Source organism: Sapajus apella, unplaced genomic scaffold, assembly GCF_009761245.1.
Source record: "Sapajus apella isolate SASKATOON/1434 unplaced genomic scaffold, GSC_monkey_1.0 scaffold14, whole genome shotgun sequence".
Classification (NCBI taxonomy): Eukaryota; Metazoa; Chordata; class Mammalia; order Primates; family Cebidae; genus Sapajus; species Sapajus apella.
Genome location: NW_022436954.1, coordinates 10,364,908 through 10,392,229, shown reverse-complemented (window position 1 = coordinate 10,392,229; position 27,322 = coordinate 10,364,908). Strand labels below are relative to the sequence as shown.

At 46.7% G+C, this 27,322-nt stretch overlaps 1 protein-coding gene across 3 annotated transcripts; it reads right to left on the bottom strand.

Annotated features, from left to right (window-relative positions):
• Positions 1 to 7,985: 7,985 nt before the first annotated feature.
• On the bottom strand, positions 7,986 to 25,377 carry PRPF19 (pre-mRNA processing factor 19). Of its 3 annotated transcripts, none has more exons than XM_032283268.1 (17): positions 25,367 to 25,377; positions 23,589 to 23,677; positions 21,004 to 21,153; positions 20,751 to 20,827; positions 20,067 to 20,208; positions 19,910 to 19,983; positions 19,730 to 19,792; positions 18,826 to 18,867; positions 18,621 to 18,695; positions 18,205 to 18,280; positions 17,934 to 18,043; positions 16,494 to 16,649; positions 16,159 to 16,228; positions 15,840 to 15,925; positions 15,395 to 15,565; positions 15,153 to 15,258; positions 7,986 to 8,509 (listed from the first exon to the last, which is right to left on the bottom strand). In XM_032283268.1, exons 2-17 carry the CDS (start codon positions 23,605 to 23,607, stop codon positions 8,412 to 8,414), a joined length of 1,515 nt encoding a protein of 504 aa, XP_032139159.1. In that variant the 5' UTR covers positions 23,608 to 23,677; positions 25,367 to 25,377; the 3' UTR covers positions 7,986 to 8,411. The 3 variants fall into 3 exon arrangements, with proteins under 3 accessions (XP_032139159.1, XP_032139160.1, XP_032139158.1); XM_032283269.1 differs by lacking the exon at positions 25,367 to 25,377 and adding an exon at positions 22,594 to 22,681 and having other exon boundaries at positions 23,589 to 23,828; XM_032283267.1 differs by lacking the exon at positions 25,367 to 25,377 and having other exon boundaries at positions 23,589 to 23,812.
• Between the last annotated feature and the right edge of the window lie 1,945 nt (positions 25,378 to 27,322).

The following is a 27,322-nucleotide window of genomic DNA, read 5'->3' as shown; positions in this document are numbered from 1 at the left end:
TTCCCATAGACGCATTGGATAAAATGAGTTAATAGATAAGAATGCTTAGAATAGTACATAACAGCCGACAGTAACTGGGTGCTGTTAACTACTAACTAGAACTTCATTTCCTCTTGCCCAGGCCCAAGGATTACCTCGCTTTTGTTGTCAATGTTTGGTTTGGTTTTGTATGCACAAGTTTATGTGCCAATGCGAAGAGGGGCTCCAGGGAACTGCTGTCTTTGGCTTTTCTAGCTAGAGGGAGAACATAAGAGAGGGTAAGGCCCAAACACCTGCCATGGAACTAAGTGGCTTCCCCTCTCTGGGCCTGTCTTCCTATCTACGGCCAGCCACGGCCAGTCTTGCCCTGCCCAGCTTTCTGGCTTGTACAGGGGGACATAGGATATATTCTGCAGCGTCAGCGTGACATATGTAAGGATTCTTAGCTTGGCCGGTTGGAGGAGCCAGGCTGACTTGCTCTTAGTGACCTGGGTTCTGGTTCCTTCCAGCATCACTTCTTCTTCCTTCCCCTCCCTCCACCATACAAACTCATGTAAGGATTTCAAATTTCCAGAGGTACCAATCGAAATAACACTGTGTAACTGAATTTTCTCTTTAACAAAAGGGTAGGTGTCTTGTGTCAGTTCCTATCATTTCAAATAGATGTCTTCTCTAAACTGTGGTTGAACTATGACATTTGATCTGTTGATGGGGACCATGTGGGTTAAGGACGACAAGCGTTGAACACAAGTACGTAGTTCTTTGTATATTTTCTCAAAAGATAGTCTTAGCACTGCTGGGTCAAGACCACACCTCTTATGGCTGTGGGGCTCTAGGACTGTCCGAGTGTCTCCCCACGCAGCCCCACAGTGCAGCCTTGCCACCACAGGCCAGTAACACGCTAAATCTTTACCTATCTGAGCAGCGTAAGGCAAACGGCATGACTGTTTTGAAGGGGCTCTCTTTGATTGGAAGCCAAGCATCTTTCTAGCCACTTGTATTGCATGAGTTACCCTTCATGTGTTTTATCTATTCTCCACTCTCTCATCTGTAAAAAGCTTTCACATAGCAAGGGGTCAGCATCTTTTTACAAATTTGCCATCTAATTGGCCATTGGCTTTTCTCTGCGGGGTTCTTTCATCTTTGAAAGGATTATGTAACAATGAATTTTTCCCTCATTTGTAACTTTGAGTATGGCAAAGACTTTCCCCTATGCTATATAATCATCCAAGTGTCCATGTGCTTTACTGTGATACTCCAGGAACAAGACAATTGTTGATCTCCTCCTTCCTAGTGTATATAGGTGCATGATTTTGGCAACTGATAAACTGTGCATCTGTGCTGTCAACAATTCTATGTCAAAGGAGTCTGTTTACTGAAACAAATGAACAAACTAAATGAACAATGAAGTTCATTGCAGCACTGGGTTTCTCTCTTAGATTGCGAGGGGAAAGCAATCTAAGCTCTGGCTTTCCTAGGTGACTATCTAGTCTATATTTTGCCCAATGTAAAGCTTTTTTCCTCCCTTTTTCCACCTCCTGATGTGAGCAGGCCCCTGCTGGGACTTGAGAACAATTCATCAGACCTGATGGGGACCACAACCACTTTTGCTGACCTGTGGCAGGAAGCAGAGCTGCTCATGGCCATCAGGTTTTCTCTCTTCCTGCCCTTCTGGGGAGGTGACGGGCAGAAGCTGTAGCTCTATATAAGAGCTAAGGGGGCCAGGCACGGTGGCTCAAGCCTGTAATCCCAGCACTTTGGGAGGCCGAGGCGGGTGGGTCACGAGGTCAAAAGATCGAGACCATCCTTGTCAACACGGTGAAACCCCATCTCTACTAAAAATACAAAAAATTAGCTGGGCATGGTGACGCGTGCCTGTAATCCCAGCTACTCAGGAGGCTGAGACAGGAGAATTGCCTGAACCCAGGAGGCGGAGGTTGCGGTGAGCCAAGATCGCGCCATTGCACTCCAGCCTGGGTAACAAGAGTGAAACTCTGTCCCCCCAAAAAAAAAAAAAAAAAATAGCTAAGGGAATCCCCTGCCTTTCCATTCTCCGGGTCCCCACCAGCTCCCATATACTTACATTGTACATTGAGTAAATTCACTTCATGGTGCTTGGTTTTTAATAAAGGGGACAGCATACTTCACCGCCTGTTCAGCTTAAGTAGAATCCAACTCCTTGTCTGAACACTTATGTGAGAGCATTTCATGGAAAACTACCACTTCTTTTCCAGCTATAGGAACACTAGATATTCTAATCAACCTGAAGTAAACAACTAAACTGCCAGATTATAAATATTTAAAAATATGCTTAGATTACTGTTGAACTAACATGGGCAGCAGGGGAGTCAGGGGGAGGCATGCAAATAGGCCAAAAATAAAAATAAAAAGCAAAAACTCTGGGAAGTTAAACTCAGCTTCTATTCTGGGAAGTTCTACAGAACCCTGGAGAGCTTGACCTTCTGCTTTGATGAGATTAAGCCCAGAGCCCGCAAAGGTGACAAGTCCAGATGCAGGCCTCCTTTAAACTGGAGCTCCAGAGGGCCCAGTCCTCAGTGTAAGAGTGAAGGAGAAATGAGCCCCTGGCACAGAGCCGGCAGCAAGGAATCCTGCCTATTTTTATCTTGGGCTGGATGTACTGGAAAAAAACAAATCACCCTGAGAATGAAAAGTGTAATTCCGTCTTCTCTAGTGTGTGCAGTAAAATCCTCAGACCGGAGGGAAGAGGAGAAAGGTGAACCCCTCGGGTTCAATCTGGGAAAAAACCTCAAGGGCTGAATTTAATTTAAAGTGATCCCAGGTGGGGTGATAATTAAAGTGATTCCCAGGCTTCAGGAAGAAACAAATGCAGGTCCTGTCTGAAAGAATGTGATTTCACCAAAGCCTCAGAGAATTCTGACAGATAAAGGTACAAATAAGATGAGCACCTCGAGATAAGAAATCACAAGATACAATAAAAATAGTGAAGAGTCAGGGCACAAAGTGAGAAGATAACTGCAATACATTCTTGACAAAGGATTACCATCCAGGAAACATCTATGTTTATTTTAAAACTGCTGCAAATCAACAAGAAAAAGATAACACGAATAGAAAAACAGGCAAAGGGCACTAATAGGCATTTCACAAGAGGAAAAACTCAAATGGTCTGCAAGTGGCCGAAAAGATGCTTAACCTCAACAGTAATCATGAATGTGAAAATTAAACTTCAAGGTACTATTATATACCCAGCAGGCTGGCAAAAATTAAAAAGCCAGAAAATACTAAGCATTGGTGAGGGTATGAAGACAGGAGCGTTCCACCAATGTTAATCAGAATATAAACTAGTATATTGCCATTCCCTAATATATGTCTTCTCCTAAACACCCAAGAAAAACCCTTGCACTAGAATGTCCACAGGAACACACTAATAGCAAAAGAAAACTAGAAAGAACCCACATGTCCATCATGAACACTAGAACCTATAAACACACTGTGGTATATTCCTACCATCAAATTCTACGATGAATGAGAAATAAGAGTTAACCTGTTTATCCCTTGCAGGCTGGCCTCCCAGGAAAGGAGTTGGCCCCTTACAAGGTTCCATGGAATCCAGCCATTGCTAAGTGCCTAAGACACTGATCAATTACAAGGTTTGGACACCAGCCCTTTAATCATGTCAGAGGAAGGGCTGATGCTTCTACAGCCATGAACACAATGCAGTTAAATCTAGCTGCTGGCTGACCACATCAAATAACTGCAGCAGCAAAACTTAGACCCTAGCATCCTGATCACAGTGGGAGGAGGAGCTGTGCTTCCTAATCATGCAGCTTAAAAGCCCCATAGCCCAATGCCAGGATCCCTCTCCCAGAGTGCAACGTCCTAGAATGAATGGCCACGCAGGACTGGCACATCCGCAGCTATTCCTGCCTCCAATAAATGCTGTCACAGCACCCTGGTGTGAGTTCTGTTTGGTCATTTTCCTTTGTTTTCCCAAGAGTGAATGAACTGGGGCTACGCGTGTAAATACAGGTAAATCTCAAGCACGATGCTGAGATGAAATCAGAGAAACTAGGTTGAATGACTTCATCTATATAAAGTTCAAAAATCAGTTCCCAAAGCCCCAGTGTAGTATTAAAATTGTACAGAAAAACAAAGGAATACTCAACACCAATTTCAGCGTAGTGGTTTTCTCCGCAAGGGTAGGGAGGGATGCATTCATTGAAGAACACACCGATGGCCCCTAATGCTTGCTTCAGCTGGCTAGTGGACACAAAGATGTTTATTATTCTTTAAACCATACAGGTACATTTGAGACACTTTGGGGTGAGTACTTCAGAAAACCTTTAACTTCCTGGGCTGCCTTTCTTCAATCTGCTGGGCCTGTCTCCAACCACAGCGCTGCTCCTACTTCCCCAGCTGCCTGTTCCCTCAAACCTGACTTCTCACCCCTCCTTACACCCCTCGCCCACACAGTGGGGCTGCCAGCACCTCTGCTCACACCTGCCACCCCTACTCTGCTCCTCTGTCCTATGTCCACCAAGGGAACTTCCACTTCAGAATCCCCAAACAGTTGCACACCCCGACCTCTGCGCTGGCACCTCTATCAGAACTCTAGCGCCATATTTGTACTGCTCTGTTTACTCCTGCCTTCGTGCCTGGATTATGTTCCAGCCGCTTTGTGTCAACAGCCTTAGGTTTACTAAGCAGCAGAAGGCAGTCAGACCAAGCATTTATATGATAGGTGTCAAGGACCACCATGACCCCTGGCTACGTGTCAATACAGTTAAATCTCAAGGACAATGCCAGTGCAGAGCAGGGAAAATACATGGCAGTCAACACTTACAGAGTGCCTCGTCCCTACATGTTATCAGTTCACTTAATTTTCAGCCCTACAAAGTAGGCACCAGGAACTTACTTTTCAGAGGCAGCAGCTGAGACATAAAGACACGCAACACAGAAAGGTGTACAGCTGGAGTTCAAACCTGGGCTGCTGGCTCGAGCCTGCATTTAACCATGACACTACCTCCTGGAAAGCTGTGCAGTGGGTCATCAGCTGCCCATGCCTGTCTTAGCTGGTAAGGGTAACCAGCTTGGTCTCCGAAGCCAAGTGGCTTAAAAGCCCTAGCTGCATTATTTATTGGGTGGCCCAAAGCTAAGGCACTTCTCTGAGCTTGTCGTCTCATCTGTAGAATGGGGACACCACCACCTGTCTGGCAGGGTCGTTCTGTGGTACTCAAATATAAGGAGCTCCAGCTCCATCACCGCACCAGCATTACTGGGGAGACTGGTGTGACTACACTGCCCCCAGGTGGCCTCCGTGATTAGTGCTCCAAGTTCAGGCCCAATAAATATGCTTCCTCACCTTCAACAGTGGAGGGCTAAGCCGGGTTTGATCACCAAAGGCTCAAGTGCACAAAGGATGCAGCAAGCATTGATTACACCACCGAACAATTTCCCTTCGGACACCTGGGACTACTGACTACAAAACTCATTGGCTAGACAATATGGGTGAGCCCTTTAGAATCTTTTCTAAATTCTAAATCTTTTCTAAATTCACCCCCTCAACCAAGATCTACTTCTAAAAGGTTCACTACAAGGCAGCCGAGCCAACATCTGGTGAGCTGTGGCAGGGGGTGGCAGCTCTTCATTCATTTTGGCTGATACAACTAACATTCTGTCAAGCCCTCTGTGTTCACTTATCAAGGAAGGAGACAAACGTTGCCTGGGCTTTGGACTGAGCCCCAAGGTTCTAACTCTCAATCTACCACTCAGCAGCAGTGTGACATGAGCTGAAGAGGTGAACTGCAGCAATGGATGCATGGTCCTGTCCTTGAGATTAAAATCTAGTTAAGACAAATGCACAAACACCTTCAAGGTAACACACAGCTATGCTAAAGGCATGAATCATGGGCTCCAAGAAGGCTCACTCACCTGGCAGGGCAGCAATGCGCTCCAGAGGCTTCCTGAAGGATTTGGCCTGTCTCTGGGGAGGGCAGACTCCAGACAGAGGGAACAGTAGAGCAGTAATAGTCGCAGCAGCGAGTTTAAAAACAGAGCATTTATGATGTGCAGTCCCTATTCTAAGCACTTGTCACGTTCACTTAATCCTTACTCTATCTCTAGTAAGCACACTATCCCCATCTGGATGAAGAAACTCAAACAGAAAAAAGTTAAATTATCTGTCCAAGGTCTCGCAGCTACCAAGTGCCAGAACTGGGAGCCAAAACCCGAGTCCAGCTCCAGGACTATGCTCCCAACTGCTGCTCTGTTCTGCAAAGGAAGAGAGGTATCAAGTCCCACGTGGTATATACAGGGACAAACAATCTGCTCAGAATTGCCGGACAGCAAAAGGCAAGGTTGTTTTAAGAATTAAATGAGCAAATGTAGGTAGAGGGCCTGCCGCTCTTCTGCTAATGCGACTGCACAGATGGAAGGCCAAAGATGCACTGTGGAGCCTCAGGACCCAGACATTAGGCTCCTGGATGCCAGGACAGCACCAAGTGCCAGTTCTAGGGCAATGGTTTGGAACTGGTGAGGGACACAGATTAGTCCCTCTGAGATACAAACTAGAGCTCCCTTTCTCTAGAAAAATGTGCATATGCATAGATGTGCCCCATGCGTCACAGAATTTTAGGATGACTATAGCATCCCCCCAACCCACGGATCCCCCAAGGACCTTTGTCCTTCAGTATCTCCTGCTTACTTTTCCTGGAAAGGAAGGCAGATCTGAAATATGCACATTAATACCTAACACCAGAAACTGTTTGAGGCTTTAGTGCTGTACTAGCCCTGAGGTCCAACTTAGCCCTAGCACGTCCCCTAGCCATGCCCTTAACCCTCTCCCACTCATGTGGCCCACTCTACCACCTGCAAACCATAGCTGTTGTTAGCCCACCTTTTACTAGGCAGTTGTCCTAACTTTTTAAGTATGCCTGCCTTGGGAGAAATATATGATTGGTCTTTCCTTAATAACACACGCTTGTGTAAGTTAAATGGTTTCCATTCAACCTGTATAAGCTAAGTAGTTTCTTTACCGCAGGGTTTTTCAGCTTTCCCTATCTAGTAGGCATCCTGACCCTCCCAGGCAGATTCGGCATGCCCAAGCTTCCCTGACAACAGAACCCTGCCCCAGCAAACGTGCCTGGAGGTCTCCTGTTGCAGCCACAATATGCACTACCATACTTTGCCCTGCCCCCAAAGCTTCCCTCCTGGTAACATCCCATTTCTCAGCTCACCTTCTCAGCACTATGTTTTGTCTATAATCAGACTCCCACACTTCATCACCTCATATCCTCTCACCCCACTCCAGGCAGGTGGCCAGCCCCGACCTTCCACTGGGATGGCCCTTGTCAGGGGACTGTCAATCACCCAGACCAAGCCATGGTCCCCCACCCTTAGCCACTACGACCTGCTGCCTGCTCCTCCATACGGCTTGTTCAGTCCAGCCCTAGCACCTGCTAGGGTGGACTGCAACACGCCTCCCCTTTCAGGTCCTTGTCATTCCAGCTTCATTGTCACCACCTCAGAGGCCTTTCCTGACCTACAATCTAAAGGAGCCACATGACCCTACAGCAATTCCCTATAAGGCACATTCATTATCAGATCTTTGTCCCCAAACCCGTCCAATCTCAACTTTTCAATCACCACAGTCAATAAAATCTCCTTTTTGACTTATGCCAGCTGAGAACAGGCTTTCTAGCACCTACAGCTAAAAAACCCTGATGGAGATGCTCAGGCCGCCTCACCAGCAAGATCCAGCCCATCTTTCCTGCAGGGCTCCCTCACCTTCCAGGCTTGTGTAAGAAACCAAGTCCACAAGGCAAGTGGCAGCACCACTGACTTGAGGCCCTTGAAACACAAGGTCAAGAACTGCAGGAACATGGCAGATTTCATCTGCAGATTTGTTTTTATTTCCGCTGTGAAAGGAAAGGAAGATGAGCTTCCCTTGAGCCAATGTCCCACTGTGTGCTCCCTCCTCTTGACCTTCCCGGCCCAGGGCGCTCCTGGTGCAGATAGACACAGGGAGGTGGTTATGTTTATTTTTTTTAATGAAACTAGATCACTGCTTACAAAACCCTGCATAAGCCCTCCTGCCCTCCCCTTCACAGTTCCCTTGGCTCAGCCTCTCCTGTCTCACAGGAACTGCAACAAAATGGGTGTGGAACAGCCACCACCAAGGCCATTGAACGACAGGAAGGGAGAGGCCCTAGGCACCGACCCTAGGCCTTTAGAGAGTGACAGTTCTTCCTTCCACGTCCATTTCCATGGGGCCTGGAAGTGCATGGATGATGGTGGTCCATGCCACCATGGTTCTCAGGCCACCACTCAGACCAGAGTGAAATGATAATGTCCCACCCCACTGAGCGCCCTCCCCCCATAGATTTCCCACCCCCAAACCCTAATTCTACCCCTCTACTGAGATGAGGCCCAGCTTCCATCAGAAGGGCCGGGGCCTACAGGCTGTAGAACTTGAGGCTTCTGTCCATGCCTGTTGAAGCGATAAACTTGGCATGATGTCCGAAGGCCACCCCTGTGGTCAGGCCGCTATGCTCTGAGGAAAGAAACAAGAGGCAACCGTGAGAAGGCTTTTCCTCCTTTATCCTCCTTTAAGCTGAACACAGATCCCCGATAACATGCTCCCTTACAACCAGGCCTTCCCTACTTAGCATTTATCACACTGCAAGCTCCTGTTTGCTTTCCCTAGTCTGACCTGCACACTACCCCCAGTGCCTCCTTCAGTGCCTGGCACTTTTCACTGGTGGGATGAATTAATAAAGCAATGCCAGCCCCGTTCTCACCTGAGCTTTCTGGGTAACTGCAATTCAGCTCGGTTTAGCTGAAAATCTCAGTGCTCGGCTTGTTTATCCCTAGTGCTCACTTCCTGCTCGCAAGGGGAACAGTCCATGGGCACGTCCTAGCTCATAGGGTTCCAACTCCAGGGCACTCAGGCCCCTAACACAGAGCAGGACCAGATAAGGGACAGATGAGGCTGGGCTCATGGGATTGGGAAATTCATGAACATCTAGCCAAATTCCTTCTAGATTTAGGATCACATCTGGAGTCCACCAACTCCCCATTAAAAAGCGCACACTGTATTTTCGGCTACGTAACTCAGCTCCAAATCAAAACACCAGGTACAGTACAGGTGAAAACCAGTGAGCCATACAGTTAGAATGGACACCTTTGTTACACAAACACACTGAGCAGGGCTCAGGAGAATCCGAGGCAATAAGAAGTATCTTGTATCCTGCTCACAACCTGCTAATGAGGACAAGAATTTCATCAACAGAGACAGCAGTAGCTCCCATTCACACAGCATCTGAAGTGAGCACCAGGCACCCCTGTTACCAGCATATTAGCATGCCACCTCCACAACACCAGCTGTCACACTCTGCAAAGCCATGCCAATATTCCCATTTGCTAGATGAAGGAGTAAAGCTCTGAAACGGAGAGTCACGTAGCCACAGCCACGTAACTGTTAGGTTAGAAACCGTTACCCATTCTCTCAGCAGCTCATACTTTGCTTCTCTTGCACTTTCAATTGCAATTAAATGTATGTGTGTGAAATCAATCTACATCTGCCTCCCTAACCTGACCATAAATTTCATAAGTGTCCAAATCAGGTCTGTCTTATTCACTGCTCTAAGACACAATGCTGAGTAAGAACTGCAAATCCTGACTATGTGCCAGGCACTGTTCTAACCTACATATTCACAGACAGTCCCCGATTTACCATGCTTTGACTTGCAATATTTTCAGCCTACGATGGATTTATCAGGATGTGGCCAAGCGTATGTCAGCAAGCACCTGTATGTATTTTCATCTAAACCTCAACAACCCCACTGAGTCTGTACTGTTATCATTCCCACTTTTCTGAGGCTCCAGAGACATTAAGTAACGTTGGATCTCAGAAAACAATACCCCAAAGTACGGTGGTTTGGCATGCTGAGGACTTTGAACCAAGGTCTCTCGCCCTCTTTCTCTTATCGAAGGGCAGATCATCTGAAAGGAACATCATGAAGCCCCTCCCTGGGAATCTCAACCAGGGGAAATGAACTGGTATCACAAGAGAGAACATGCCAGACACTGTGCCAGCCAGTCTTTGTCACAGGCTATCGTGTATTATTTATCTAAGGTCTGCTCTGAGACAACTTTTATTACCTGAAAGACTTGGAGTGCATTACCCCTCACACCCGCACAGAAACTGTGTCGACAGCACCCCCAGGAACCCAGGCCCCTACTCCCTTCTGCAGCTCACGATGCTACAGGGTCGTGTCACATGACATGTCAGCAACGGACCGCACAAACGATTGTCCCATAAGATTACAGTGGAGGTGAAAGATTCACTCCACTGGCCAAATTCCTTCTAGATTTAGGATCACACCTGGAGTCAACCAACTCCCCCTCCACCGAGTGATGTTATAACCACCATCATGTCACAGTGCAATGCATTACTCACGTTTGTGGGGATACAGGTATAAACAAATCTACACTGCCAGTTGTACAGAAGTATAACACAGCCGGGGGCGGTGGCTCACACCTGTAATCCCAGCACTTTGGGAGGCTGAGGTGGGTGGATCACGAGGTCAGGAGTTCGAGACCAGCCTGGCCAACATAGTGAAACCCCATCTCTACTAAAAATACAAAAAAAAAAAAAAAAAAAAATTAGCCAAGTGTGGTGGTATGTGCCTGTTGTCCCAGCTACTTGGGAGGCTAAGGCAGGAGAATCGCTTGAACCTGGGAGAGGGAGGCTGCAGTGAGCCGAGACCGTGCCATTGCACTCCAGCCTGGGTGAGAGCGAGACTCCGTCTCAAAAAAAAAAAAAAAAAGTGTTACACAATTAGGTACAGTACAGAATACTTAATAATCACAAATAACTACATTACTGGTTATTGTACAGGCATACCTCAGAGATATTGCTGGTTCAGCTCCAGACCACCAATAAAGCAAATATTGCAATAAGGCAAGGCACACAAATTTTTTTGGTTTGTCAGTACATGTAAGCTATGTTAGCCAGGCACACTGCCTCATGCCTCTAATCCCAGCACTTTGGGAGGCGAAGGTGGGTGGATCGCTTGAGTCAGGAGTTCAAAACCAGACTGGCCAACATGGTGAAACCCCGTCTCTACTAAAAAGACAAACATTAGCCAAGTGTGATGGTGCGCGCCTGTAATCCCAGCTATTTGGGAGGCTGAGGCAGGAGAACAGCTTTAACCCAGGAGGCAGAGGTTGCTGTGAGCCAAGATCGTGTCACTGTACTCTAATCTAAGTGATACAGCAAGACTCCACCTCAAAAAAAAAAAAAAAAAGTTATGTTTATACTATAGTCTATTGAACGTGTAATAACATTATGTCTGGTAAAACAATGTACATACCTAATCAAAAATACTTTATTACTAAAACATGCTAAAAGCCATCAAAGACTTCAGTGAGTTGTAATCTTTTTCCAAGACCCACCGGGGGGGTCTTGCCTTGATGCTGATGGCTACTAACTGACAGGGGTAGTGCTTGCTGAAGGCTGCAGTGGCTGTGGCAATTTCTTAAGACCACAATGAAGTTCGCCACATCATTTGACTCTTCCTTTGACAAAAGAGTTCTCTGATGGCCGTTGTTTGAGAGCATTTTACCCACAGCTGAACTTTCAAAACTGGAATCAATCCTCTCAAACTCTGCACCTGCTTCATCAACTCAGTTTACGTAATATTCTAAACCCTTCTTTATCATTTCAACAATGTCACGGCATCTTCACCAGGAGCAGATTCCGTCAAGAAACCACCTTCTTTCCTCATCCCTAACAGCTCCTCATCCGTTACAGCTTGAACACGAGATTGGAGCAATTCAGTCACATTTTTAGACTCCACCTCTTACTCTAGTTCTCTCACCATTTCCTCCACGTCTGCAGTTACTCCCTCCCCTGAGGTCTTCAATCCCTCAAAGTCATCCATGAGGGCTGAAGGCTTGGAATCAATTTCTTCCAAACTCCTCTTAAGGCTGGTAGTTTAACCTCCTTCCATGAGTCACAAACGCTTTTAAGGGCATGTAGAATGGTGAATCCTTAACAGGTTTTCAATGTACTTTGTCAGATCCATCAAAAGAATCACTACCCATGGCAGCTATAGCTTTACGAAATGTATTTCTTAAATAATAAGATTGGAAAGTCAAAATTACTCCTTGATCCGTAAGCTGACGACTGGATGTGATGTTAACAGGCATGAAACATCTCCATCTGAGCTTTAGGGTAATGAGGTGCACTGTCATATTTTGAAAGGAATCTATTTTTCTCAACAGTACCTCTTAATGGTGGGCTTAAAAAACAGTCAGTAAACCATGCTGTGAACAGATGTGTTGTCATCCAGACTCTGCTGTCCCATTCACAGGCAGAGGCAGAGTAGATTTGGCCCTACATTCTTAAGGGTCCTACAATTTTCTGAACACTAAATGAGCTTTGGCTTCAATGGAAAATCACCAGCTGCATTAGTCCTAACAAGGGAGGCACTCTGTCCCTTGCAGCTTTGAAACCAGGCACTGACTTCTACCTGTGAAAGTTTTAGACGTCACCTTCTTCCAACAGAAGGCTATTTTGTCTACAGTGAAAATCTGTCGTTGAGTGTAGCCGTCATTGATTATCTTAGCTAGGTCTTCCAGATAACTCACTGCAGCTTCCACATCACCATCTGCTGCTTCACCTCGCACTTTTCTGCTATGGAGACGGCTTCTTTCCTTAAACCTCATGAACCAACCTCTGCTGGCTTCAAATTTTTCCTCTGTAGCTTCCTCACCTGTCTCAGCCTTCACAGAATTTAAGAGTTAGGATCTTGCTCTGAATTAGGCTTTGGCTTAAGGGAATGTTGCGGCTGGTCTGGTCTTCTATCCAGACCACTGAAATTATCTCCAGATCAGCAATAAGGATGTTCCACTTTCTTATCATTCGTGTGTTCACTGGAGTAGCACTTTCAATTTCCTTCAATAATTTTCCTTTGCATTCATAATTTGACTAACATTTGGTGTAAGAGGCCTAGTTTTTGGCCTATTTGGCTTTTCACATGCTTCCTCCCTAAGCTTAATCATGTCGTTTAATTTCAAGTAAGAGACATGGGACTCTTTCTTTCACTTGTGCACTTAGAGGCCATAATATGGTTATTAACTGGCCTAGTTTCAATACTGTTGTGTCTAAGGGAACAGGGAGGTCTGAGAGGGAGAGAGATGGGGGAACAGCTGGTGGGTGGAATGGTCAGAACACATACACCATTTCATTTACCAATGAAATTCAACATCTTATATGGGCACAGTTCATGGTGCCCCCCAAACAATTACAATAGCGACATCAAAGATCATTAATAAATCAGAGATCACCATAATGGATACATATCACGAAAAAGTTTGAAATGCTGTTGTGAATTACCAAAATGTGACACACAGACACAAAGGGAACATACACTGTTGTAAAAATGGAACTGACAGACCCACTTGGGGCAGGGCTGCCAAAAACCTTCCATTCACAAAAAACAAAGGATCCACGAAGCAGAATAAAGCTGAGTGCAAAAAGACAAGGTATACCTATACTGCACTTTTTGGTATTATTTTAAGTATACTCTTTCTACTTATAAAAAGTTAACTGTAAAACAGCACCAGGCAGGCCCTTTCAAGAGGTATCTAGGAAGAAGGCATTATCATCAAAGGAGATGACAGATCTATGCGTGTTAGTGGCCCCTGGGACCTTCCAGTGGGACAAGACGTGGAGGTGAAGACAGTGATGTTGGTGATATGGCTGTGCCTCCACTCAAAGCTCATCTTGAATTGTAGTGCCCATAATCTTCACATGTGGGAGGAACCCGGTGAGAAGTAATGGAATCATGGAGGTGGTTACTCCCATGCTGTTCTCATGATAGTGAGTTCTCACGAGATCTGGTTTTATCAAGGGACTTTACCCCCTTTGCTCAGCATTTGCCTCTCCTGCTGCTGCTTTCCCTTCTACCATGATTGTGAGCTTCCTGAGGCCTCCCCAGTCACTGTGAGTCATTAAACCTCTTTCCCTTATAAATTACCCAGTCTCAGGCAGTTCTTCATAACAGTGTGAGAACGGACTAACACAGCTGGTGATCCTGACCCTCCGTAGGCCTAGGCTAATGTGTGTTTGTGTCTTAGTTTTTAACAGGAAAAGATTAAAAAGTAAAATATAAAAATATTAGAAAACAGAAAAAAGGTTATAGAACAAGGATATAAAGAGAGTCAACATTTTTGTACAGCTGTACAATGTTTGCTTTAAGCTAAATGTTGTTACAAAAGAGTCAATTTTTTAAGTTTATAAAGTATAAAAGTTAGCTAAGGCTAATTTATTACTGAAAAAAAGCATTTTATAAATTTAGTAGAACCTAAGTGTACTGTGTTTATAAAGTCTACAGCAGTCAGTGTACGGTAAAGTCCTAGGCCTTCACATTCACTCACCACTCACTCACTGAAAGCCACTTCCAGTCCTGCAAGCTCCATTCATGGCAAGCACCATATACCAGTGTACCACTTTTTAACAATCTCTCATACCATATTTTTACTGAACCTTTTCTACGTTTAGATCTGTTTCGATACACAAATACTTACCATTGTGTTATAACTGTATTCAGTACATTTAATACACTGTACAGGTTTGTAGCCTAGGAGCAATAATAGACTATACTAAGGTTATGGCACTAGCCTTGGTGTGTAGTGGGCTACACCATCTAGATATGTGTAAATACACTCTATAATGGTCGCACATGGCGAAATCGCCTAACAAGATATTTCTCAGAACATATCCCCATTATTAAGCAACGTGACTGTATGATCTTCAATCATCTGACCCTCTGCAAGTCTAATGTTTTGTGGGACTCTTGTGCATATACACAGAATTAAAATGGCTTTCTTCCTGTCACTCTAATGTTCATTTATTTCAGATTCAGTTAGCAAACCTTCAGAGGGAGGAGTTTTCTCTTCCTCCAGCAACCTGCCCAATGCCACAAGGCAAGAAAGTGGCAGAGCTAATACTAGCATTTACTGCCATGCAGTCTCAGTCTGCTTCCTTAGCCATAAAGCTCTGCCTTAGGAGGTAACCAAAAGCTGCTTAGGTAAATTCATGCAAGCCTTAGAGATTCCTAACCCAGTGCGGCTTCCCTCCAGGCCTGGGCACCTAGAGACCCCAGGAGCCCAAGACCAGCCTCTACCTGTAAAGTGAAGAATCTCCGTCCATTGTTTGCAGATGTAGATCTGGACATCCGTGCCCCCAAGGGCCAGGTAGGTCCCACTCTGGTCAAAGATCAGTGACTTTACCTGTCAGAAAAAGAAAGGTCACACGAGGGGAACAGAAACTATGGGGCAATTGCAGATAAGCAGAAGCAATGAGATTAATTCAATAATCAACAAATAAAGAGACATAGTGGGAAGCTGGGGAGGGAGAGGGGCACACCTCGAAGTTGCTATCCAGCTGCAACGTCTTAAAGTTCTTAAGCTTGCGCAGATCCCAGAGCTTAACAGAGGAGTCATCAGCCGCTGTCGCCAGGTAGTAACCATTCTCAGAGAAGGCGATGCTGGTGATGGGGCCCGAGTGGCCAGGAAAGTTGGCCACATTGGTACGTTCCTACAGTGGCGGTGGGTAGTAAAATATGTTACCCATACATCATGAGAGGAAAAAAAATGGGGCTCAGCAAGCTCCTACCTGAGATGTCCGCCACTGTCCTTCCAGGAAGGACAGCCAGCAGGACCCCCCAGACCACACCATCATATCACACATGCATAGCCAGTGTCATTCCACCCTCAGGGCCAGGTGCCATAAGCAACCAATCAGCCCTGCACTGTCACAGATGCTCCCTCTGGCCCAGGGCCTCAGATGGAGGCCTACCATGTTCTCCTACCTTCAAGTCCCAGATCTTGATCTGAGAGTCCATAGTTCCCGTTCCAAAGATGAGTCCGTCAGGGTGGAACTGTGCACAGGTGAGAGCTGTGGAGGAGGGAAGACGGACCTGTGGTTAGAGCCCACCGGGGAGAGACTAAGAGCAGCAAAGGTAGGTTCCTTGTTCTTCACATTCGTCAATGCACCCAGGACAAAGCCTGGCACTAGACAGGTGCTGGCGGTAAATGTATCTTTAGAACAAATAAGCAAATGACTAAATAAAACGTAAAAATAAATGATAAACAGCAAACAAAAAGCTGAGTGCCTACGAGGCAACTTACAGCAGCCAGAGGTCTCATCTGTCACCTTGGTAAGCACACGCCCTGTCTGGATGTCAGAGAAAGCCCAGTACTGGAAAAAAAGAAAAAAAAAAAAAAAGAAAGAAAGAGACAATGGAGTCAGTGAGAAAGTGAGTGGGTCCCAGGCTTTGGTGGCCCTTCAGGAAGGCAGAGCCCCTGGTTTGGCAAACCCTGGCAAGCCTAGCACCTCCCAGCAAAGGAAACATTCTCCTTTCAGGTTCTGGAGAACCAGCTGGGGTGGGAAGATGTTCCTGCAACCCTGGATGTTCAAGCTTGGGGATCAGCAGGCCTCTTCAGGGCACTGGCTGGGACCGCACCTGATCATCGGAGGAGCTCAGGAGATAGTCACCAGTGGCATGAAGGCTGAGGCCGGTCACAGCACTCTCGTGGGCCCGAACCACCTGTACACAAGACGCATTGGGGACCGACCAAATCCTAATAGTGGCATCAGGGGAAGCAGAAAACACCAGGTCCTAAAAGGAAAACAAATATCAGAGAATATCAGAGTCGGAAAAAGGATATAGATCATAACAATCTTATAAAAGGGGGCTGGGGATGCCCACAACTACCAACAACTGCTTCTCCTTTCAGCCCTACGCTCCCTGGAACCACCTACCCACCCAATGGTGCCCAACACAGCCAATGGTAAACGCTATTAAACTGGTAACTCATACAGCATCAGGCCTTGTGTAGGAGACCTCGCCATCTAGTGGTAAAAAGGCTAACTAACTGCAATATAGGGCAATTTTCCCACCCCATTCTCAGGACCAAAGGAAACATGTAGCTAGTACCACTGAGGGACTGAATTTTTTATTCTATTTCATTGAAATTTAAATAGCCACATGTACCTAACCGGTACTGTACTGCATGGCACAGGTCTGAGCAGTACGGGCACTGTAAGGGGCTGCATGGTCGTATTTCAGCACATCCCACATTTACGGATTTCCACGGTAAGTTAATTTTCCAAAAAACTTGGGGCAGGGAGAGAATTTCGTTTCACTTACCAATTTTTTTGTTTAGTTAAGACATTAAAAGCCATAAGGTAAAAATAACGGCCATCTTTTTTAGCAATACAATTTCAGGAGACATAACTATTAACATCCCATAAGCAAGGAAATACTGCTTTGGATTTGAATAAATTCAGTCATGAAAAATTCACCATGTTATTCTTATATTTCTCATTGCCCTAACGTCCAAGGGAGAGCTTGACTGGGAAGCACTAACCAACCACTGTCCTGCAGCCCTAAACCCAAACTGTCTTAGGCTTAAAATTCGAATCCCATAATGTCATTCTTCTGGTCCCATGAGTTACCTTTACTCTGTAAACCAGACGTTCTGTTTACAACCCACACCATTTTCAATAGCCAACATGGTTTTTACCCCTCTTGGAGGATCATGGGAAAGCAGATGTATCTGTCTTCCTCATACCTGTGAGTCAAGACTGTGCTGAGCGTTGTTTTCTGTAGTTTGTATTATGAACACTACAGGATTTTTTCTTTCCCTAATATAAAATATTTAAGTGAATAATATGCTTGTCAAACTACACAGTTCCTTTCTCTCCCTGGTTGAGACACCACTGCTTTAGAAGGTCTCACGCAGAGCAAAGGGCAATCTCCAGAACTCCAAAGTGAAGCCCCTCCAAGTGTCCAGTCTCAGGAGTTGGAGCTCTTTCTCAGCGTCAGTTCACACAGAGACAGCAGGGGCTGGGGGACAAACAACAGCCAAGGAAAGAACCAAGGGTGGCTAGAAGTCCTTACCTGGGAAGGGTGAAACACCACACTGGTGACCTTCTTGGTATGGCCTTTGAGGGTAGCCAGGATTTGTTCAGAACTTTTGTCAAACACAACGACATTTTTATCTGCCCCACCTAGAGGCAACACAAAGAGACCAAATAATGAGTCAGACCCACCCAGGCCCTTTTGCTGAAGGAAATGCTTTTATCCCGTGCCCACCAAGAGGACAACGAGCATGCATCTTCCCCGCCACTCCTCTCCATTTTGGCCTGCTGGGCTAGGCCCAGATTCTCACCCGTGAGGATCTTGTTGGTGTCGGACGGACAGAGGTCCAGGGCCAGGATCCCAGGAATGCTGGCACTGTGCAACCCCTTTGAGAGAGATACACCAAACCCTGTCACAGCCAAATCACAGCAGGCCACAAAGCCATAGACCTCCCCTACTGCCATCCCAGTCACCCACGTTCTCAGGGGAGTTCTATTCCTTACCCATACCTCTTGGCTATCTGCCTGGTGTGGTAATTCCCTTACTGCATCGCTGGGAAACCCACAGCTGGGCAGGAAGAGGAGCCCTGACAACTCAGCAGCCCAGGTGAGAAACAGTGCCAGAAGCCTGGGACGGCTCTCCACTCAGCACTCCCCATGCTGACCCGCTCCTCCAGAAACAAAGCAGGAGGGCTGTCTCCAAGACAGTGGAGACCCAGACACTCACCACGTGGGACGCCACCTGCCGGTATTTGCTGAGCTCTTCTGGCTTCACCAGCTCCTCAGGCACAGTCTTCCCCCTCTGAGAAAATGAAAAAGCCCCCAAAGAAGGGCAGCAATGAATCCAAGATTCAGCCATGCCCCTTTCACCTAAGGGGTCAACTGCCTCCCCCCAGGCCAGCTCCTTCTCTTGGCTTCAGAAGAGAACTCACCTTCTTGCGCTCTGTAGTTAGCACAGTGGCCTTGTCTTGAAGCTGGGGAAGAACAGGCTCAATGTAAGACAAATTATCTTAAAAGGAGAAAAGCACATTGAATGCTGGTCACACCTGTGCTTTCACAAGCATCACCAAGAACTTGTTATCTGCCAACTTCTACATTACAGGTTTACAAGCATTCTCTCTTTTTACTTCCATCTCAGCTTTATGAGGCGGGTGTTGATGACTATTTTACAGCTGAGGAAACTGAGCCTCAGAGAAGCGAAGTCAATTACCCAAGGTCACAGAAGTGATAAATGGCAGAGCAAGAATATAAGCCAGGACTGCAGAGCTCCCATAGGTCTATATGCCTGTAAGACAAGGGCTCAGACACATGCTGATAATTTGAACTGCTGAGAAAAATACCATCAAGCCCTGCAAATGAGAATTCCACCAGACTTGCAATCGGGAGCCCAGCTCTGCCTCTTAAATGTGCCTTTCACCTGTCCCTTAAAATAGAGATTATAATTCCTGTCCTATCGCCCTCATAGAAAAAAAGCAAGAAAACATACAACAAAGTAGTTTACTATCTGCAAAGAATCCCAATAACAATAAGAGCTAAAAGGTGCACTTATCAGTAATTAAATCTTTTAAATTCTCACAAGCCGATACAGTGGATATTATTATATTCTCATATAGAAGCTAGGGAAATGAGACACAGAAGGGTTGACTAAGTAAGCCAAGGTCATAAAGCTTATAAGTGGTGGCATCAAAATACAAACCCAGGCAATCTGGTCCCAGTGTCCATGCTCTGTACCACTCAACCCCCAAAAGGATAGCGATTTTAGTCACGATGGACTCCAGACAGACGGTGAAAAGTAAGTGCCCATCTGCACTCCCACCAGGTGAGAGCAGGACTTACCTTCTGAATAATCTCTGGGGTCATTCCCACCAGCTCACCCAAATCCATTGGCTCACCCGCACCCTAAGGAGAAGAAAGGTGAAGGTGAGGGGCGCAGAGCACCAAAGACACTTGCATAAGGACAGCTCTATGGGCCACTGCACACAAATGGGCTGCTGGTACGGAAAGGGGGACACTCACCACAACACTTGGTTGGGAACTTGGCACAGCCTGGGGCACAATGAGACCAGCCTGTGGTTTCAGGGTAGCCAGAGCTGAGAGAAAAAACGACGTTAGAAATGGGATACCACAAAGCAGAACCAGCCCAGGGTGGGGGATGGCTGGGGAGAGGCTGCACCTTCTCGGGCAGCAGTGACTTCCTTGGTGAGACGGGCAATGACACGGCAGGCGGCATCGTGCTGGTACAGAGCGTGTGACAACTCCTGCCGGGTTGTCTGCAGCTGCTGGCGCAGAGTGAAGCTGTGCAGCATGACTGCATCCTGGAGGAGGCAAGTATCACTGTGAGGGGAAGTGGGGGCAGCAGGGAGCACCTGAGGGGATGCTGCCTTCTATCCCACAGCCTAGCCCAGTACCGGTGACCCAAACAACATCCCAGCAACCATGAATGTGCCGGCAAACGCTCTTGAGCTCCTGCCCCAAGCCAAACACGGGCACAGAGACAGGACTGGGAGTCAGCTCTTTCCCACACCACCTTCCCTAGTTTACTGGAAATCCCAGCTGCCACGCCGTCAGCTTTGTAAAGGGAATAACAACATGGCTGCTGCTGCTTATTGATCACCCTGGCTGTGTCAGGCACTGTGCGCAGGATGTACTCAATCATTCAATTCATATTTCTACAGCACCTACATCGTATTCCTGGTGCTGCTCCCAGTGCCAGGGATACGATGAAGAATAAAACAAGTTCCCGATGTCACACAGTTTACCCTCTGAATAATGCTCCATCCTTCCCACCCCCAAGTCCTAGCCCAGCGATGCACTCTCTTCAAGTGGGGAAGACACCGATTCTCTTGCAGGAACTCACCCACTCATCCTGCAAGGCTTTCAGAATGGCCGGGATGCTGGTGGCTGAGGGAGGCTTGGGCCGGATTGGGTGAGCAACTGCCGAAAGGAAAAGCAGGTATGAAGAGCAGAACCCAGGGGACGCCCCAGCCATCCCGTCTTTTACTTTTAGCCATTAACGGCCCACCGTATCTTCCTCCAGTGCACTCACACCACCTCCCATCCGCTCAGGCTCTGAGCTAAGATGGCCCTAGACTAAAGCAGCCAATAGGCACCTTTGATGTCAATGAGCTGCTCCTCGGAGAGAGGCTGGTTGTTGATGGGGTCGGTGCCATTCTCTGCAATGTACTTCTCAATGAGCCGCCGCTCATAAACATGATTAGAGACAGGGGACACACATGGGTGCTCCGGCACTTCATTAGAGACTGTAGAGAAAAGGCCGGCAGTGAGCTTGGAGTGAGGGCAATCTTGCTGTTAGCCCCAACAAGACTAAGCATCCTCACAATCAACTAGCAGGAAGCAAGACATCTAACCCTCAGTCAGTTCTGTACTGGCCCCAGAATGCTTTCCAGCTATGGAACTAGCTTCTCCATTAGTCTCCTGACAATCAGACAGTCAACAAATAATCATTAACAACTACTATGTGCCAAGCACCTAGAGAACAGCAGTCCATATCCTCACCCATCTCATTTTTGAACAATGATCTACGAGTACAGTTTACTCCATGATCTGGAGATACACATGAAGCTATTCTAATGCCTGCCATCCATTTTAGTCTACAGCTCCAGAGGGATTATCAAAGAAATTATAAAGTCTGAGAGCATAGGAATAACAAACTCAGTTTCTCCTATTCTGTCACAAAACAAAATATTTCTGTGACCTCAGATGTGACCATCTGGGTGTCCTCCAATTCAATTCTGACACTAGGTACCTGGAGATAGCGTCAGCTCAGAAAGGTTGAGGACTTAGTCCCACGAGACTCCCCTGCCCCTTCAGATGCCAACTGCAAGCCCCACGTTGTTTGACCTGTTCTTCTGATCGACCAGCAGTAAATCAGGGTCCCGTGACCCCCTTTTTGGGTTCAATTAATTGGCAACAGTGACTCAACGGCATTGTGGGAAACACTTGTGTTTACCAGTTTATTATAAAGGATATTACAAAGGATACAGATGAAGAGGTGCATAAGATGAGGTATGGGAGAAGGGGCACAGAGCTTCCAACGCCCTCCCTGGGCACCCCACCCTCCAGGAACCTCCACATGTTCTGCTATATAGAAGCTCTTTGAATCCTGTCCTTTCGGATTTTTATGAAAGCTTCATTACAAAGGCATGATTCATTAAATCATTGGTCCTGCTGACCAACTTAACCTCCAGCTCCTCTCCTTACCCAGGTTAAGTGAGGGGTAGGACTGAAAATCCCAACCTTCTAATATCTCCTTGGTCTTTCTAGATGACTAGTCCTCATCCTGAAGCCACTGAGGGTCTGCGAGCTACCAGTCAACTGATTAGCATACAGACAGACATTTATCACCTGGAAGATTCCACGGAGCAAAGTGGCAATCACTAGAATAAAAACATTTACATGGCACAGTACTCTGCCAAGCACAACTCTAAGCATACAGTACAGTAATTCGTTCTCACAACAACCCGAAATAGAGGTATCATTTACACGCTTGCCTGCGTAGTCTGTGCACCCCTTGAGGATAAGGATTACAGCTGGTCTCTCCCTTCCAATACAATGCAGATGCCCCACGGGCACTCGGTAAACATCTAACAAATGAGTGAACCATGCCAGGAAGGACCGTCCTGGGGAACGTAAAAGAGAGCTTCCCCAAGATTGGAAGGAAACAATGAATGTGAAAGTACTTTGCGAGCTGTAATTTCTTCACTGTGAGGGATTCCTTTTCCATCATTTCCCTTCCTTCTTCCCCCTCTTTGGATCAATGTACAGGTTCTGAGAAGAGAAGGAAATGAATAGCAAAAGGGAAGGGAAACGAGTAATCTGATGAAACAACGAAAAGCTAAAGGGACACGTCTGAACGTCATGATAAAATATCAAAGGGAAAGGCAGTGGAAGGTATGGAAAAGGCATGGATTCAGGCAGGGTCCAAGCTCCATGTCAGCTAACTACGTCACCCAGCTCTGCCACTGACTAGCTACGCATCCTTAGATAAGCCCCCGGCCTTCCTGAGCCTTGCGTCCTCATCTGCAAAACCAGGATCTTTATTTCTCCTTCAGGGAATTCTTGTGAGGATAAAATGAGATCACAGACTTGGAAGCGCGTTGTAAACTAATAAGGGCTTTACAAATGTGCGACTGTTTTTATTAGTCATACAGTGTAAGGCCGGGAGCCAGATACCTGGCTGGTAGCCTTGCCTCTGCCTCTAACTCATCATGTGACCTTTGCAAATTGCAAAAGCTCCGATTATCCGAGCCAGACCTCGCAAAACATCCAGTGCAATGCTCCTCAATTTTGCAGATGGGGAAACCGAGGCCCAGAGCCTTAAGCCAATTCACAAAGCCAACGGGAGGCGGACCGTGGAGTTTCCAGACTCCTACATCAAGGCTGTTTCCCCTGCACCAGATCTCTCTGTCCAGGACTGTTTCCACTCTGTAGAACGAGGCGGTTGGCCTCAGCAATGCCTGCGGCAATAAACCTCAGGCATTATATAAACTGCGGAGCACTGCGCAAATGCACCCCGCTCCGAGGGGAGGGCTGCGGCGTTGACAGGCCACCGCTACGCCTCCCGGGCGCCCCATTCCCGCCTCCACCCCGGCCCAGGCGCCGCAGCGGCCCGCACACGCTCCCGCGCCGCTCTCCGGCCTCCGGCGACCTGCGCTCGGCCGCAGCCAGAACTCACTGGAGCAGATCAGGGACATGGCGCCGTCGCCGCGCTCCGAGACGCCACACGCCGGGCTCCGGGACTAGCTTCTGAGCCTCCGCGAGCCACTTCCGGTCCCCCGCTGCTGCCGGGACTGCTCCGCGGCGAGCTGGGAGCCGCCCGCGGAGCGATGCTAGCGTAGCGCTTCACGTGGGAATGTGGACACCCGCGCGCCACAGCCTTTAGCACGTAACGGAAATTGCCCTTTCCCAGAATGCAGCCGGGCAGGAAAAGGCCTGCCGGGAGCACTCGGTTATTTCCGGATTAACTCGGCTCGTTCCGTAAAGCGCCGGCGGAGTGACGGAGACGTCGGGAGAGAGGAGACTCGAAACTACATTTCCCATGATGCAGTGAGAATTTAAAACCAAAGCAATTGGCCAGTACTTGTTTTGACAAGGGTGATTTGGGGCAATTCACATTGAATTCCCTGCCCTTTCTTCTTTGTCAAAAGACAAAATCACAACAAATTTAAAGTTTAGTTTAATTTTTTTTAAGAGACTCTGGCAATGTTGCCCAGGCTGGAACGCAGTAGCTATTCACAGGTGCAATCATAGCGTACTACATCCTGGAACTCCTGGGTTCAAGTGATCCTTTTCCTCAGCCTCCAGAGTAGCTGGGACTACAGGTGCAATTCTGTAGAACTGGGCAGGGCCCCTCACTCTACAATATAATGATTGGTCCAATGAGCTGAACAGGGGAGCTTGGTTTTATAGACAGAAAAGAACTGAGGAAAACAGAACCAGAGACAAAAAAGCGGATTGGTCGTTTGGTCATTTCAAAATTACTTTTCTTGCAAAGGTTAAAGTGGAGGGGACTTCCTTATCATGCCATCTAAAACTAGCCTGTTTGGGAATTTGGCTATTCTCTCTCTCTCCCCCGCCACCTCCCCTTTTTCTCTCTCCTCTCTCTCTCTCTTCCTCCATTTCTCTCTCCTACTCAGAAGATCATAAAGATCCCAGTTTCAGCTTATTGGCGCGGAACTTCAGCAGGACTAACTCTTTTTGGCTTGGTCTGTTGGGCTAGTGCAAGAGCTGAGTCCAAACCAATGGCCTCCTATAAATTTATTTTATATTTCCTACTTCTCTTCCAGCTCAGATAGTGTATGATTCTTTGCAGATGTCTGTAAGATAAGATACTCTCAGGAATCATGCAAACACGTGGTATGGACTATCCATACCAGACAAAAGGGCAGGATGAACAGGATGTGTGAGCAAGAGGGACTTTGACAGATGGGCAGTATTCAGATAGAAGAGACGGAGAATGAAAGACATTCCAGAAGGAGAAACAACATGAGCAAAAGCTTGGAGAGAAAAATAAAAGTTACAGTTACAAAAGGCAGCATGGCACAGGGGCCAAGGGCATGGACTCTGAAACCAGACTGCATTCTCGAATCCTAGCACCACCCAGGTGATTGGCTGTAGGAACTTCTCTATGCCTTAGTTTCCTCATCTGTAAAACAAAGGGAGTGATGACAAGGGTAGAATTAACTCACTGAACTCTTATGAAGAGCTAACATGCAAAAGGGCATCTCATCTCTCTCTCGCACCAACAAAGTAGCTGCTCACTTGTTCCTTGCTTCCAGCCTGGCCTCCTTCTAATCTACTTTCCACAGAGCAGCCAGTGATCCACTTTCAATGAAATATCGATTCATGTTATTCCCCAGGCATTTCATTCATCCAACAAATATTGATTGGGTGTTTCCTATGTGCTAAGCCCTGTTCTGAAAACTGGAGATCGAAAAGGTCAGCAAGAAAGACATAGTTTCTGCTCTCTTGGAGCTTACATTCTACTGGGAGTGGTGGGAACACAGACAATCAACACGTAAAAAGAAAATTCCAGAGTAGTAAGTGCTAGGAATAAAACAAATCAGAGCAAGGTAGACAGAGGTGCTGGGGATTGGAGGGACAGCTGCTTTAGGCAGGGGATTTAGAGAGTGAATCTCTGAGGAGCTGATATTTTTGCTGAGAACTGAATAAGAGCATGAAGCAAAAACGTTTCCCCTCTGCCCTCTAAAGATTTGCTGAAATTAACTGACAATTGACAGAATAACAAGAGAAAAGGCATCAAATGTATTAGTGTGCAAGTGTGCACAGGAGCCATACAAAATATGAGGCTCAAAGAAGGGTCAGGTGGCTGATGCTTACTTAAATGGCACTGGGGAAAGAGGGAGATGGGGAAGTGTAGGCAATTTTGAGGGGTAGTAAATAATTTTGGGGGGAAATCAATGAGCCCCAAGAACAGACAATTTCTTGGGACAAAATTCCTATAAGCTCTGGAGGAGGTGGCAACAAATTGTGGGAAGGTGAGGGGCAGAGTTCCCTTGTGAACAAAGGTTGTCTTAATATGCACATAAAGTCTCCCAGGTAATCTGCTAGAGCTGCCTTCAGAAGAATAGATTAAAAGTCTGTCTAGGTGTAGTGGTGACTTGTTTTTTAGTTTTTATTCTTCTCCAGTTGTTAATCTTTCTGGTTATTTGATGAGATTCCTGTGGAGGGGGATTTGAGACAATTGCATTTCTTTTGAAAGAAATTTTCTCAGTCAGATAAGGGAACTTCTAGAGAGAGCTTCTCCCTGTACTTAGGGTGGGAGTCAGGGAGCAACAGAAGGTTAGAAAGTCCTTGGTTCTGAGGCAGCTTCTAAGACTTTGCAATATCTTTTCATTCAAAAGTGTTTAGCATGCTGTAACCTCAGGACCAGTCCAAAGTGGGCCTACTCTTTTGATAACAGAATGTCATGTTACTTTGTAGGTATGACAGAGCCAAAACTCCAAGTCATGTCAGCAGAGCAGGCACAATAGAAAATGCTTTGACCTCTAACAACACCCAGAACTGATGATTCCTCCCCATGGTACCAAGAAAACCTGGACATGACCAGAACCTAAATGCTAGAACACCCTCAGGAGCAAAGGGTCTGTTGACCAGAAAGACCCAGGGCTAAAATCCACCTCAACATACCCAAGTAGTCAAATTTGAAGTCCTCCAATCAGACCCTGCCAAGCCAAAATTCCTAACACTTTTCCTTGCCCTCTCTATTAGTCTGTTTTCATGCTGCTGATAAAGACATATCCAAGACTGGGCAATTTACAAAGGAAAGAGGTTTAATTGGACTTGCAGTTCCACATGGCTGGAGAAGCCTCAAGATCATCTCAGAAGGTAAGGAAGAGCAAGTCACATCTTACATGGATGGCAGGAGGCAAAAACAAAGAGCTTGTGCAGGGAAACTCCTCTTTCTCAAAACCATCATATCTCACAAGACTTATTCACTATTACAAGAAAGACATGCCCCCATGATTCAATTACCTCCCACCAGGTCCCTCCTACAACATGTGGAAATTCAAGATGAGATTTGGGTGGGGACACAGCCAAACCATATCACCCTCTGCCCCTTAAAACTTGCCCCAGACTCCAAATTAGGGACACAGTTTTCAGCTATCCCTCCAGTCTGTTTGCTGGGCCGCCCTGCAATAAAGCCTTTCTGTTCTCAAAAACTGGTACCATAGTATTGGCTTCTATGTGCATTGGGCAGTCAGCCTATTTGCTCAAAAACAATACTAAAGCACCATACTTTGGGGTATCATTCTCTGAGCCCCAACCAGGGATCATCCCTGAGGCCATCAATGAGGGAGAGAGTTTCCGGCTGAGAAAACTTGTCCCCAAGTCTTGTACCATCTGGCCCATGCTGACCATCAGTCTCAATCTCCAGACACACTGGCC

What these genes read in the sequence shown, in the direction of transcription:
- PRPF19 (XM_032283268.1), bottom strand. An exon ending in GCAGCTCATTGACATCAAAG is followed by an intron (nt 20,828 to 21,003) that starts GTGCCTATTGGC and finishes TCCTTTCGGCAG; the next exon opens with TTGCTCACCCAATCCGGCCC. An exon ending in AGTCACTGCTGCCCGAGAAG is followed by an intron (nt 19,984 to 20,066) that starts GTGCAGCCTCTC and finishes TTTTTCTCTCAG; the next exon opens with CTCTGGCTACCCTGAAACCA.